Genomic DNA, 16076 nt, shown 5'->3' on the forward strand with positions numbered 1-16076 from the left:
GCAATTAATGGGATTTGAGCACTAGCTTCAGAACCAAGAACCACAAGAAACTGCCATTTATGAGTCCCACTGACAAATATAAAGGGAATAAACCAAAAAAAAAAAGAAAGAAAAAAAGATGGAATTTCCTTTTGGACAGTAGGAGAAATTGGCCTTGACCTTGCTAAGAAAAGTACCTCGCCTGTTTCAAAAATTTTCTCTCCCTTCATTTGTCTGAAGAGAGATCTATATAAGGACTGAAAATTAGGCATTTTTTATTGGCTTCTTCATATGAAGAAAGTGGAAGAGGAGTTCAAGTAAAGGCTGGAGTGTCTTCTAGTTTCTCTCCCTGAATCCAGATGCCTAAAAACTCAAAAGCACGCAGAACTTTCTTTGATGGAAAGAAAAAAAAAAAAAAAAAAAAGAGAGAGAGAAGGATTTGGAAAGCACGGTTGAATTATAGGAAGCACTCCGTGAGGAGTATGGTTTAAGCCACTGGGACACCTTATTATCCCCTCCAGCCTATTTACCTTGGAATATTATTCCTCCAATCCACCACAGGGCAAGGAAGATAGAAAGGTAATTATCTGTGGAGAAATATTCTATCAATTGTATCAAATAACTATTGTGCAATAAGATGTAAGGCCTGGTGAAATCTCCATACTTTTTTTGTTAAACAAGCATTTTTATAGTATACTTTTGAAGAGATCTCTTACCTTGACAAAGTTATTATTTCCTGGAATTCTTTTACTAAGACTCTCAACGGTAGACTGGGTTCTTAGGTCAAGCCACACTATAGACCAAAATACAATAATATATATGAAAAACTTCATTTAAAAAAATCAGATCTTAATGAAATCACTGTCAAGGATAGAAGACTGATTAGTTTCCATAAGCAATTAAAATGCTATGGCTTTCAAAAGACAGAAATTAGAAAATTAGAAATGAATGGGCATATTGTTAGAAGAGAGAATAAATTTATGAGGGAGAATTTGAAGCTTTTATGCAAAATTATAGGTCAAGTTAGGAGAACAATACATACCTTAGGGTGCTGATTTTGTATCCTTTTTTATAGAAAAAAATGAAAAAATTGTTTTGGATATGGATTTTCTATGCATAGATGAGTGCAGAGAAAATCTAAATGCTAGGCAGGCTAGTTGCCAGGGCAAAATGCACAGCCCAGGATCACTGTACCATGTATAAAGCATGTACCTTAGAAAAACTTGGTAGCAGTTTGTGACAAAGTAGAGAACCTGATACTATTATAGAGGGGGAAAAAAATAAGATTCAGTTGCTTATGTACAAAATGCTTATTTACATTAAACTCTTTCAAAGTAGGCTAGAATCCAGAATCGCTACAAGAATTATTTAAAGGTCACCATTGTTTCTCCATGCTAGATTGTAAAAAACTCTCCATTTTAACAGATCAATGTTGTTTTCACTAAATAACTATCATCCACTTTCTGATCCCCCTAGTAGAAAGTTCTGTTCTGCTTTACGACAGAAGGCTTGAGAAAGAGAATGCATTAAGTAGTATATAGAGCAATTGCAAAAGGTAAGCAATAGGATCAGCTGAGCTTTATTTGTCAGATTTCAGGTTTGTACTTAACTTTTATAACTTTTAATCTGTGAGTGGTCACTCGATATTTTTAGGCACTGACTGTGCTCAGATGCCTCCTAAAAACACAGTTTATTTAAAGGGCACCAGGAAGATTATGCACGCTTGCCCACTACACGTGTGAGGGCTGGCAGCTACTGTCTAGTTCGGCTCATCCTTACCTATACTATTCCTTTCTCTTCATTCAAAAACCAGTTATTTCCTGTCCTGAATTTTAACCAATTCTTTTTAATTACTTAAAGCATCATTTCCCTTGAGGGCTTGCCTGTGCTTGATTTTGACAGTGGCTACTTTGCATAAGAATTAAATCAGGGGCTTCAGGACACTATACTGCTTTCCAAAGGTGGGGAAAACTTTAAGAAAACAAGGCTCATCATAACCAAGGAAACAGGACACAAAGAGGAAGACCATGGAAATACAAGCCTAGCAATGACATCTGCATTTGCTGCCCAGCATCCATTCCTCTTGCTGCTGGGAGCTGTATCTTTAATTCTCTTTAGGAAGTCAACTCTCCCTCATCCTCGGCCTGAGAGTCAACCCTACCCCCAAGGTCTGGTATCGTGTCCCCCGTGAGCGGCTCAGGAGAGGAGCAAATCAGCCTCTGATGTGCTCTGATGTGGTCAAATCAGCCCAACTGAGATCTGTGCTCAGTCTGCAAGAGTCCCTGTTCTCAGCTCAGCTTGGGAGTGTGTAGCTGGGCCTGCTGCCCTCTTGAACAGAGAGCTGAATCGGCCACATCTGGAGCCAACGCAGAAGAGACAGATTTGCAGGGGATCCAGGCGATACTGTCTGACCTGAGAATCAAACAGCACCTGAACTAAGCTACTTGTAGAATTCCTTTTTTTCCCCTTATAACTTCACTTACTCGGGGTTGAGTTTTCTATTACTTGCCCTGTGATCGATACAGCCATTAGCAGCAGCATTGTGGAGTTGGCAAGGTCTCCCATGTCCAGGGAACAAGGGAAATCTGCTTTGTACACAGTGGCAGTGTTGTGCGACTGTGACAAAGGTGGACCTTCCTCATAGGCAAGCAACCCTAGCAGGTGTTAAAAGCTTAACCAGAGGAGTTGGGAAAAGTAGAGAAGGTTGAGAGAAAAGTTTTAAACCTATGACAGGCAGAATTAACAGCACATCTCAATCCTCAAGTGTTTGAAACTACAGTGGGCTAGGGGTTTAAAAATCAGTGTATTAATAGTTTCTATTACCTACTTTACAAAAATGAAATAAGATGCATTAGGATGGAAAATGTCAGCATTCACTGAACTCTGTAGGATAAATATTGACCTGTGAAACTTTGTTTTAGTTATGCTGGCTTGTTGAATCATGAGGTAAAATCTACTTCTTACCAAGGGACACGAAAACCACTGCTGTAGGCTTTTTGTTTACTGACTCAAAACCTTCCAGATCAGCATTTTTCGATATTTAAATGGACATAAAAATCACTAGGGAGCTTAAAGATAAACCCCACTCCCAGAAATTCTTGGATAGTAGGTCTGGGGAGGGGGCCCAGAAATATACCTTTTAAATAGATGCCCTTCCCCTTTAAGAAACACTGCAGTGGTTTAAGACTCAACATCAGTGGTTCTGATCCAGAAAGCACACCAGAACCAACCGGAAAACTTTGAAATCACACATCCCGGTCCCTACATTGTAGGATTCTGGTTGCAAGTCCAGGCAAGGAAGGCCTGAGTCTTTCTACCTGTGTTATTCAGTGTTATACTAAAGCTTGAGAACCTCTTTTTTAGGGCATGTTCTTTAGGATACTGAATTTGTTCCAATCATTAATTTAAAAACAAAACTAAAGACAAACTGATGATCAAGTGGCTCTCTGAGTCCCAGGGGCTCTGTGATTCTACTGCTCCTTGACAAGGACTACTTAAGTAATTGGGCACTACACTCCTCACTTGAAAGCTTCCAAGTAGCCACAGTGGTATTTGAAGAATGAACCCTTCACCAAAAAGAGTCAAAACACTGGAGGTGAAATCTACATCTTCTGGCTTTGCCACCAACAAGCTATGTGACCCAAGCCAAGTCGTGTTACCCTTCGTGGCCTGGGTTTCCAGAATATAAAATAAGACAGCTTGGACTAGATGGTCTCAAAAGTCCCTCTCCTTCCATTATTCCATGATCACAGAAGGCTGGCATAATTTTTACTTTGTTTTTATAACCCAACAGTTTAAAGTAATTAGAATACATGGAATGAATTAGTAAAACTGCCAAAGAGAAAAATGTCAGTGGTCGGTATACTACTAAGCAATTCACAAATGCTCAAAACTAACTGAATTAAGAACAAAAAAAATTAGACAACTCATTAAAGAAGCTAAGATGGCAGAATTACATTTGCAGAATAAGAGACCAAAAGCCAAAGAGAAGACCCCAGGCTGGAGGACTAAGCCCCTCGTGGAGATAATTTCTGAGAACAATCAAAAGAAGTGCCAGATCCAGATCCAGCAGCAGCAGTCAATTTCCCCCAATGTGTCTGAGTTGGAAGGCCGGGAAGTGAGCAAGGGCCAGAGCACCAATACCTGAGGAAGGGCCAGCAGCTGGAACTGAAGAGCCAGAGGGAACAACGGCAGCTGGATCTGAAGGGCCAGGAGAAACTGGAGCAGCTGGAGCATTAGGAGAGATAATGGCAATTCATGCTGAGATGGCCAGGTTCAAGGTTTGCGTTTTCTTCCTGACCACTTAGGAAATGGTAGGTCACATGGGCAAGTTCATCAGGATGAACGTTTTCCTACACATTTGAGCGTAGAAAAAGAGAAGGAAGAGACATGGAGTAGAAGGGGAACAGAGGCAGTCCAGTCAGAGTCTCTGGTTCAACAGCATTTCCGTTCAGACAAAGACCAGGTAAGTAACTGCTTCTTGTTCAGGATGACTCTTCCCTACCTTGTCACAAATCTGCGTCCTAGTTAGGAAAGTGGCTCAGTTGACTTTCACCCAACCACTGAATTGAAAGGCTATGTGAAGCAGTGAGAGAGTGCATCCCTAAGGGACTTCTGAAAGGAATGCTAAGGAGCATTAGCATTGTAGCAGTGCTACAATCTCTGCTGGGGCCACCTGCAGAAAGACACAAATGGGTGGCTTTGGGAGGGCACGGCTCCAGGAAAGCACTTCCCTGGTAGGGTGGCAGGAGATGAAGTTCATCTCCACAAAAAGCAACAGCATATCTAAAGGGAACAGGGAATTGCTAAGTTCCAAAGTGATTCAGAAAAACATCAGAAAAAGGAAAATAGAGTCCAGAATACCATACAGCCTGTTTCTACAGCGCATGTCCCTTACTTAGACCAAATAAATTGGATTTAAATGGTTCAGACCACCAAGTGAATAGGTTAAAAAAACCCAACTTGGGTGATCTGAAATTTTTATTTGTATTAAATAAAGTCACATCCAATATATGTCTGGTGGATTTAGTTTGTTCTGAAAACAAAGTTTTAAGAGTGAAGAAAAATGCAGTTGCCTCAAAGCCCACGGACCAAGGTTAGTTTAGTGATGTAGTGACAGCGTAGAGGAAGAAATCATTTTTAGAATATTTAGAAATTTGCATCAGTTTTGGTTAGTCATAACAATAGAAGGGAAATATACCTAAGGAAAAAAAATACGCAAACACACTAAAGATAAACTAAATTATTTTCAGTTGACTAGAAGCAAAGGCAAATAATACATCTCCTCTGGATGGTTTGCTACGAGGCGCTACTGGCCTGACAGAAAGGGAGATGAAGGTAAGGCTCCAGGTTTTGGAACACACCCTAAGCAAGGACTGCTGACAGTTATACAAAGTGTTATCGGGTCGTTTTGCCCACAGTAGACATTACATCTAGTAAACCAGATTTAATTGCTATGAGGTCATTTGCAATGGGAAAGACGCTGTCCCTCACCTGATGACATTTCCAGAAATCAGGTGGGGCCGAAAGAAACGTGGAGAGTTGGGGAGGGGGGGTGAATTAAAACATGCATGTCAAACTTTGGGGGCTGAAACCTATTTCAGCTCTTAGGTGTATAAATGCCAAAATGCCAATGGCTGACATGAGTGTGTGTGACCCCAGGTAAGCTCTGCATTTTCCCTAAGAACACCTGTTGTATATAAATCAGCCATTTCATCTGGCATTCCTGGACTGAAAAGGCTATCATCTAATTCAGAACAGTGGCCATGTTCTGAACACTTACTGAAGGCTTATAGTCTGCTAGGCACTGTTTTAAGTGTCCTACATGTATTAACTCATTAATCTTCACCTCAAGCTTATGAGATCCATACTTTTAGTTTCTCCAGCTTAACTGTTGAGGCAACAGGCACAGAATGGTAGTAAATCGAAAAGGCAGAGTCTGAATCCAGAATGAAATCTCTGTGATATAGGTACAGTCAGGATGAAGTCATAGTCTTAAATAGAACGTGAAAAAATACCTCACAGTTGAACTCTAATTTAGTTTCTTTTTATTTAAACTGGCCAGAGTTGAGGAATTCAATCACTGCAAAATACGGCAGTATTTCTTCATCCAGGATTGAAGGAGATGTAAGGCATTCAAAGAATAAGAGACTTGACAAAATGAAAAATAAGTGGATCGTGATAGGGCTGAATACTCTAGATTTTACAAAAGTAAAAAATCTGCTCCCTTCCATAGCAAAACAATAAAAAACAAAACCACACCTTTGTTGTTTAAGGCCAAGCATGCTTAGGAGGTTTAACTGGTTTGCCTTCTATGGTTTTCTTTCATGCTGATACTCTGAAACAGAACCCGGTTCCAGAAAAGATAGAAGAATTGAGCTCAATGTTCCTTCAGATCTCAACAGATGACTAACCAGGTTTAATCACTGGCCCAGGGTTAACTAGCATGTAAAAATAAAAAAAGGCAAAGAGGATAACCAATGTTTAAAACTGCCATGCTCTGCAGAAAGAGTTATGTGTCATAGGGAACTTTAAATCCAGTATCTTAAAAAAAATGTTTGCAATCCCGTCTAAATAAGGAATAATGACTCAGAGACACATGATTTTGTTGGTGATTTTCTTTAGTATACTAAACTTCTCTTTAGTATATAGTAAAGTATACTGTACTAAGGTATACTAAGTATACCATAGTCACTCAAAATTAGTGACTCTTGCCTTCCTGGATATTAGTCCCTACTACGAATAATACTTTTATATTAAATCATGAATTGTGCTCTACAGAAAGCTACCGAGATGAGGGTCATATTGCACTAGGCTTGCCGTGTACACCAATCAACTTCAATAGTGAGTGACGAAACCTGGACAAGAAGAGGGGAAAGAGCTGGGCCATCCTAGTTAGGCCAGAACGTTTCACCGGTAACATTAGCGAAATGTGGATATGAACACACTAAATATCAATTGATTCAAGCCTTCCCCCACTCAACATCTGAACCACCTGTGTAGTTTTGTGCTTCTTTATCAATTTAGTCTATGGTGCATTTGTAAACCCAAACCTTCTTTTCAATACTACTTAGAAGACAGCAAGGCCTGCAGACCGCTAAAAAAGAGTTGGTTTTGGAAGGAAAAGGCTTAGAAAAAGGTGGAGAGTGGGGTGGAGGGAATTCTTTGGAAAACAGTGATGAAGATAATGCTAAGAGGGAGAGAAAAAAGTGCCAGAGGGATGAGGAAAACTAAAGGTAGGGGAGAGAAGTCAAAGGCCTGCTTCATTCAGATCCAGGGCCACAAAGCTGCTGCAATCCACCTGTGAGGCCATCATGGTAAATGGCTGCAGTGTTCACCTCGTCTATCACAGAACTAACACATGAATTCTAAAACAATATGAAACTTCTAAAACAGGCCACCTCTACTCTCATAAGCATACCATTATAAAAGATGTCAGTAAACAAATACACCTTTATTGCGAGGAAGAACAAATAGCCTTTCTCAGTCTTCAACTTCTTCACCTAGCCTATTTCATGTCCACTAATAGGCCCCTGAAATTCTCCTCTCTGTTACTGTACTGGGGGTGAGTGAGTGGATTGCTTATCGAGGACTCCGAGCCATAAATATGGCGACACAAAAGGCAATTAAAAAAATGTAGACTGCCCCTCTCATTTGCTTGTCTATAACAAATACTGCTCATCAGTTATATAATTTATTAAGTAAAGAGAGAGAAAAATGAAGAGGAGCAGGATAGGCCTTCAGTGACAGAGATTTACAAGAGAGAGGGACAAGGAAGGAAGAAAACATACAGAGAGAGAGAGAGAGGGGAAAAGTAGAAAACCCACAGGCTCTGATATAAACAAAGAAGCTCAAAGACGAAGATATGTAAAAATCTGATTCTGTTTCCATCAATCCCACCTTGTGTTGTTTTAAGATAAAGCTGCTAAAGATTTAATATTGTGTTGATATTCTCAACTGAAAACTTGCACGGAGATATGACACCTTAGTGTTTTCCTAGATGGAATAAAACTGGAGGTAGAATCTACCCTTGTCATTACTTAGTGGCTTCTCTTCCCAGCTAATTACTCTTCTGTCCTCCTTTTCTATGCCCCTTCCTCGTCTATCCTCCAAATTCCTATCCCTAGCCTCTGTGTCACAAAGGCAAGCATGGTGATTGCCTGGTTTGTCACTATATGCCTAGGGGTCATCACAGAACCTGTCTACAGAAAGGTATCTAAACTTCTGTTGAATCAATTAATTTTACCTTCATTCCTATGGTGAATTCTTCTGTAATAAACTGAGACTATCTAAGTTAGCAACTTTTAAGTCTACATTTTGAACAATCTCTTTACAACAGAGCTACAAATTCTAACTGTCCAGAAATGAGCTTTGATTGCAAGTCCAATATTAACCTTGTCCAAGAAAGAAAGCCATTTTTCTCCCACGTTGGTACTCTTTAAATATTACTTAATTTCCTTCTGTTCTCTCAGGCTAAAAATCTTGCAGCCCTGTTTTCTTTTTGCCTCATCTTTATGCCCTATTCAATTGCCAAACATACCAGCTGTATCTTTCCTCTGAAAGGTCTGGCAAAGTTGTCTCTCCATTCTTACCGCTCTAATCCCATTAGCTCATTAGCAGTCTCAATTAAGTCCTTTGCTAGATTTTACTGAAGAAAGTAATCTTGTCCTTTTTAATATAATTACTTACATGTCTGGATATAAATGCTTTCTATTTGTCCTTCCTTCCTGTTTCTACTCTTTCTTTCCTTTCTTGCCTTCTTTTTAACAGTCATTCCATTTTCCCCCTTTATAAGCTTGTGACTTATACATTATTCACTCTTTTACTGCTTACCCTAGAGATTACAACATGCATCCTTGACAATACTGGGACCACAAGACACTTTAACCTCATCTACCCCATATTCCTTTCATGTACTACTGTTGCCATGTAGTACTTAAAATTTTAATATATTTTGAATATCACAATACATTATTTCTTTATACAGTCAAAATTCATTTAGATTGACCTACATATTTACCCTTTCTAGGCCTCTGCATTCCTTCCTGCATTGCCAAATTTCCACCTGAGAACATTTTTTTCCTTCTACCAGAAAAACATTATTTAGTTTTTCTTTTAGTAGGGGTTTGCTTGTAATGATTCCTATAAGTCTCTGTTTGTCTTTGCCTTTATATTTCACCTTCATTTCTTAAGGATATTTTCACTAAATATAGAATTCTAGGTTCACGTTATTGTCTTTTAGCACTTTAAAGATTTCATTCCATTGTACTCTTGTTTCTTTGAGAAATCAGCTGAAAGTTTTAGTGTTGGTCTCTTGAAGGTCATATCCTCTGGCTACTTTAAAATCCTTCATTTTATCTTCAGGTCTCAGCATATGTTTGTGTATGGCTTTATGTGTATTTATCTTGCCTGGGGAATCATAGTGCTTCTTGAATTTGTGGCATGATATCTTTCAACAGTTTTGAAAAACTTTTATCATCTATCTCTCTTTCCTTTTCTTTTGGGTCTCCAATTACAAATATGTTGGACCTTCTTACCTTACCCCATATTCCTCTTAGATTCTTTTCTGTATTTTCTAAACCTTTGTCTCTCTGTGCTTCAGTCTAGATATTTACTTCTGATCTCCCTTCCAGTTCACTAACTCAGCTGTGTCTAATACGATGTAAAACTCAACAACTGAGTTTAATACAGTTCTAGAATTTCGATCTTTAAATTTCCATTTCTTTGCTAAGATTATCACTCATCTCAATGAATTCCTTGAACATGTAGATGATGGTTATTTTAAAGTCTGATAACTCTAATATCAGGATTTCTTATTGGTCTGCTTCTAATGTCAGTTGTTTCTTTTGGTTTTCAGTCATTCTGTTTTGAATGCCTGATATTTTTTAAATAGAAAACTAAAAATTGTAGAAGAAAAAGGAATGAGTAAATAAGCACATCTCAAAAAGTTTTTCTGGTAAAATATTTACTGAAATCCTTCACTTATGCATAACTTCAACTAACCTAGTTGCACTATTTTAAAATGACAACTCAAAGTCCAAAGCTGCATTTTTACAATTCAAAGTTTAGAGTTTAACAGGAACTTTCTGGTTCCTGTGAGTAGGCCCTTCCTTTCACGAGGGGGAAAACAAAAAGTAAAACCTTAACTAGTATAAGAAGTCGGCTAACATTGGTCTGTGAAAGAATACTCTCCTAGATACTAGTCATTAAAATTGTAATATCCTGCTTATATTCAAAATGGGCTGCTCATGAGAATGAGAACAAAATAAAGCTTTAAAAGAGGTACTTCTGTTTAAGAGAACCTTTGGTTGCAATTCTTTGACCTTTTTTGCATCTTGAATTTTTTATCACAGATACAGAAGACATACTAAATGCTTTCTTATAACACAACAACATTAAAGACCTTCATTTTTTATAAAGATTATTTCCAAAGGAATTCACACTACTCTTACAAGGCACCTTGTTAGTATATTTTCTGCTTGAATATCACTTTTTTCCAATCAACACTAAAGTAACTAAATATATTACTAAAGTAACTGTAAAGTAAAAAGAGCTCACTCTATAAATCATCCCATCTCTAACAACTTCTGCCTCCACTGTCCAACCCACAACCTGTTACTTTATTGACAAAAAAATTGTGCTTTGCTATTTGTGACAGAATAATGCCTTTTAGCGATTGTATATTTAGAACAAAACTTTCCTTTTAGCAAATGACAGTGTCATTCAGTGCTCAACTGTCATGTGCTACTAAGAGTGAGGCTAAAATATACCCATGGTTATTTACATTTAATAAGATGTGATATCTATTGGTGGTATATTTGAGATTGAGCTTTTGAATCCCTGCTGAAATAGCCAAGTTTGTAGCAGAAGGAGCTCAACTTTTGACATTTCATTTTCATAAGCTCAGCAGAGTCGATTCAAATTTCTAGATGGGAAGAACAAGTATACCAGTACTTTATGTAAAGGTAGAGAAGGGACTGGGGACATCTGTAATCTTGATTTTTGAGGGGAGGAGGAGGTGAGATCTCTTTCAGGTGTCAGAAACAGCAGGGATTATAAAAAGTTCTGGCAACACTGACTCATTTGTATAATACAAATTATCAGGAAGGGGCAAGCATAGGAAAGAGTTAATTCAAATTGGGAATAACTATCTGAAAATGGTAAATATATAACAACTCATTTCTTAGAGGACTCTTCAGCCCAACCCATGAGATTATAGGGAACATGACTACATGCTTTGTTAGCCAGATGTTTTAGTATGACAACACCTGCAAGTGGAGAAAGGCCTTGAGTTTGACATCCATGCACAACAGCTTACCCACAGCATTGTAGAGAGGCTCTCCAGTTAACTTGTCCCAGACTACAGTGGTTTCCCTCTGGTTACTGACACCAATAGCTTTAAAGAGAAAGTTAAACAGAAAGGATTAAAAAAACAAGCAGAAATCTGAGGATAGTTCTCACTTTTTTTTTTTTTTTACAGGCACAACTAAACATAAAAATTTGAAAAAAAACATTTGGAACGTCTGTAGTGGTATTGAGTTGATTTTCTTTGACTGGCCCAGGAAAAGCGAACCACCAATGTCAACTACTTCTTTTTCTTTCTACAGACTTCTTCCTGCTTCACTACCAGCACACCATGACATGGACCCAGATCAATAGCCAAATGAAAGACTCGCAGGTTGCCTTATAAACAGGGAATGCAATAACTTCCCAAATTTACGATACCCAATTTATCATGCTGAGGAGACCAACAATAACCTCATTCATTTATTTACTAACTGCCACAAGAAATTTCCCTCCGTGTGTGTGTGCACACATGCCTGTATTTTAAGAAAATAGTCACAGATAAAATCCTTCATGCTGGGCAAACTCATATTATGCTTAGTTAGAAATTCAGTTTTCTTCATGTATTTTAATAATATGTTACAAGACATAGAGTTTGAGGGACTCCCCTGGTGGCAGAGTGGCTAAGACTCCACGCTCCCAATGCTGGGGATCTGGGTTCGATCTCTGGTCAGGGAACTAGATCCCACATGCATGCCGCAACTAAGAGTTCGCATGCCACAACTAAGGAGCCCATGTGCCACAACTAAGGAGCTGGCGAGCCACAACTAAGGAGCCCGTGAGCCGCAACTAAGACCCAGTGCAACCAAAAAAACAAACAAACAAACAAAAGACACAGAGTTTGAATCAGGCATAAGTACAGTATGTGATGGCAATTACATTATACTAACCTATATACAACTCAAGGGCTACAGTTACAGTAAGTTACTGTAAGTAAAATACCATTCCATACCATCTTATTCAATTCGGCTTGATTTGGCTAAATTGGAGGTTCTCAGACTTGGTTGTACATTAGAATCAACTGCAGAGCTTTTAAAAAATACTGGTGCCCAAGCCCTGACCCAAATCTTCTGATTTAACTAACCTGGGGTAGCATCTGAGCATTGCTATTTTTTCTTAATACTCCCCAGGTGATTCTACTGTGCAGAGTTGCACACACTGGGCTAAAGGATGGAGCTTTTCCACAATTTAAGATTAGGACAGACCTTAAAGGCTACATAATCAACCCATCTTATGCTCAAATCTCTGGAATTGCCTGTTACGTGACCATTTAGACAGCACTTCTAGTGCAAGATACTCACTACCTCTCTCCAGGCAAACAAATCTCTACTTTACAGCTTTGCTATTTAAAAAGAATTCGTTTCCTCATCACTTCCACCTATAGATCTTTGCTACATTCTTTGGAGATACAAAGAATAAGGTGAATCCTTCTTCCACATGTCAGTCTTTCACACTTGAAGCAGCTATTCTGTCCCTCCAGGCTTCTCTTCCCCTGTCTAGACTAAACAGCTCAATTTCCTTCCACTGCCCCACCTCCATAGGGCATGGTTTAAAGTCCCTTCACCACCTCTCCTAGGAACATGCAACTATCTGTCCAAATTACTCAAGCTGTACACCCAGAATAAGACATACTAGGAATGTTCTGACCAACAGAGAGCTGAAGGGGACCAGCAGCTCCCTTGTTCTAAATAATCTTTATCCAACGCAAATATACTTACTTTATTTAACACCTTTTCTAGAGGTATAAAGATGAATGAGATTCTACTACCAGGAAACCTAGAGGCATAGGGTAAAAGGAAGAGATTTGGGGGTGTTTTTTAAAAAATAGAAGGCCAAAAGGTCTGTAGGAATAAGGGAAGAGAAAGGAGAATGTGGGGGGAAAGGGGTCTGGAAATGAATGGGACACGGTCCTGATTCTTGTAGTGACAGGAGGGGATGGGATTAATACACAGGTGGAGGGAGGAGCCTCAGTAGGGCGGAAGGCTACTGCTTCCCTTGTGATGGAGGGAAGGGGGCAAGAGAGCCAGACATTAAGTACTGGGACAGGAAGTTGAGGAATTTAGACCCCAGAGCCTCAACTTTCTCTGTGAAGTAGGGCGCAAGGTTATCTGTTAAAACAGGGACTGTGAAGCTTGGGCGCTATTCAGTAGAGCTCAGGCTCTGAAGCCAGACTGCTGGGGTTCAAATTCCAACTCCTCTGCTTCCTAGCAGCATGATCCTGGGTCTCAGTTTTATCTTCTGTAAAATGGAGATGATAAAAGTTCCCATCTTACAGGGTTACAAAAAGGAAAACCTAAGTTAATGCATATTAAAACAGTGCCTGGGACATAGTACCCACTCCATAAATGTCACTTATTGCTGCCATTCATTGTCATCATTGTTACACAGAGACTGGAGTACCAGTTGCAAAGAATGGGACTGAGCTAAGTGGGACACATAAAGGAATTCCCCAGCAGCACTGTGGGCACAGCAGAGGCCAGAGACCTCGGCAGGACCTTGGCAATGGTTGTTAAGGTGGAGTATTGTGAACGTGATATGTGACAACTTTACAATGAGGGCTCACAATGAATTCATGGTCTACTAAACTCTCCTATTCTTCCCCACTGCATTAATTTCCCATTAACTAGCTGGCTGCTTCCTTAGTTGCAATCCTGGAGTTTCTTTTTTTTTTTTTATAAATTTATTTATTTTATTTATTTATTTTTTGCTGCGTTGGGTCTTCGCTGCTGCCCGCGGGCTTTCTCTAGTTGCGGCAAGCGGGGGCTACTCTTCATGGCGGTGCACGGACTTCTCATTGCAGTGGCTTTTCTTGTTGTGGAGCATGGGCTCTAGGCACGTGGGCTTCAGTAGTTGTGGCACGTGAGCTCAGTAGTTGTGGCTCGTGGGCTCTAGAGCGCAGGCTCAGTAGCTGTAGGCGCACGGGCTTAGTTGCTCCGCGGCATGTGGGATCTTCCCGGACCAGGGCTCGAACCCGTGTCCCCTGCATTGGCAGGCGGATTCTTAACCACTGCGCCACCAGGGAAGTCCCAATCCTGGAGTTTCTATTCTATGTCCTTCACGCTACCTTTCTTTATTGGCTCATTCTAACTGGTATTCAGAACATTATCTAGAGCTATTTCGATCTGATTCATTAGTCACAGGTTTCACCCTAACCACTTCTTCTTTCCCCTCTATCTTAATTTGGTTCCTTCGTGCCAAGCAAAATTGCTTTTCTTGCGGACAATCAAAGTCCAGTGAACCAGCTTCTCAGGATTCTCTTCCAGCCACAAACAAGTCTAGTACCGGTTTCTCCCGACACAGGCCTTATGCATTGCCTCTGAACTTCTGAACTTCTAATTGTGCTAATTTCTTGTCATTTTTACCCTAAAATCCTCTATGTTTTTCTCTGTTTCTTAAAGAAAACTTTCCTGACTGCTAATCCCAGCACATGTGCTTCTCTTAATAGTTCCTAATTTTAATTCCTTCTTTTTCAGAATAACATGTTTAGGCTTTATAATCCTCCACCCTAGTTCACCTACCACAAGAGCAAATGAATGTGACATGCAAGTCTTTTAGCTACAGATACTAAAATCACTGGACAATATAAAACCCAACACGTTACTCTCGTATCTAGTAGGTCCATTCTTCATCCATATATTCGTTTTCAGGGGATTTTTTTCCTCAAAACTGAGTGTCACTAGTACAATTAACTAGTTAAATGCTATATTCAAAATCTGGTTAAATTTTCCTTAATATTGCCTGTGAAAAGTTATAATCACAGTTAAGAAAATATACTTAGAAAAAAGCCTTTGGAAATACTCCAGAATGTTATCATTGTTGTCTTGGTAGAATTATAGATGACATGCACCCTTATTTAAAAATGAAATTATAATTTCTAATTGGAACACATTTCTGGAGAAAACAACAACAACCCAATAAACGCACATAGCAAAACAATATGAGCCCCAGAGGAAGGCTCTGGGACTACTAAAGGCGCCATTGGGAAGAGGTGGAAAGCTTCCATGTCTGGCAGACGTGTGCTTGTGGCAAGTTATACCACTTGCAAGGGAGATGTGGCCATTGCTGGGAGGCCCTTTAGGACAAAGAGTGCCTTTCTGAGAGGCCGAGTCTCAGAGGCGAAGGAACGGTGGGCGGATGTGTTGGCTAGGGCGAGGCAGTGGGTGTGTGGGCTTCGCTGTCCTCTAAGGGTGTGAGAACTACTGTCTAACCTAATCGCTGAGGACTTGATGCCCTCAACTTTGTAACAGTGTATGTTGTATTTTGCTTGTATCTCATGAGGCAGGATGAATGAGACTATCTGGTACTGTAACTCTTTAGAGTTTGTATTTCCTTCAGTCCAGTGACAGGCAAACAGAGCGGCCCAGCTCTCTAAGCCAAGATGGAAAGAAGCAGCCTATTTACTTGTCTTGGGCTCACGTGAGCTGTTAAACTGGAAAGTGAACTTTAATTTTGGAGACACTGTTCATAGGGACCTGAAATCGACAAATTTTGGCAGATGAGGACAACTAAAACCAATGAAACAGGAGTTTGCCAAAGAAATACAACCAGCTATGATGAACTCAATGATTACCAGGTAAGATGATAAATGAATCACTCTTTAGCTGGAAAAAACTCATTTCTTTGCCACTTTGGAACCAAAAACTCAAGTGGTTTTTGAGGTTATTATCAGTGTGGCTCAGGAAAGAGAGCACTGGACCAGGAGACAGGGCAGTTGTGCTTTCATGTTATACCACCACTAAATAGCTACACGACCT

General features: G+C 39.7%; 1 protein-coding gene across 7 annotated transcripts in view; it reads right to left on the minus strand.

Moving 5' to 3' along the window:
- Nucleotides 1–16076, minus strand: part of GK (glycerol kinase) — a 63647-nt gene that overhangs the window by 35032 nt on the left and 12539 nt on the right. For 4 of the 7 annotated variants that reach the window (XM_036839524.1, XM_036839523.1, XM_036839526.1 and 1 more), the window contains exons 4-6: nt 11297–11374; nt 4123–4206; nt 696–772 (exon numbers count right to left, since the gene is read on the minus strand). In XM_036839524.1, coding sequence (XP_036695419.1) covers nt 696–772; nt 4123–4206; nt 11297–11374 — 239 coding nt within the window. The remainder of the gene's footprint in view (nt 1–695; nt 773–4122; nt 4207–11296; nt 11375–16076) is intronic. The other 3 variants (XM_036839525.1, XM_036839527.1, XM_036839529.1) reach the window with 1 other exon arrangement.

Source organism: Balaenoptera musculus, chromosome X (genome assembly GCF_009873245.2).
Source record: "Balaenoptera musculus isolate JJ_BM4_2016_0621 chromosome X, mBalMus1.pri.v3, whole genome shotgun sequence".
In the NCBI taxonomy this organism is placed as follows: Eukaryota; Metazoa; Chordata; class Mammalia; order Artiodactyla; family Balaenopteridae; genus Balaenoptera; species Balaenoptera musculus.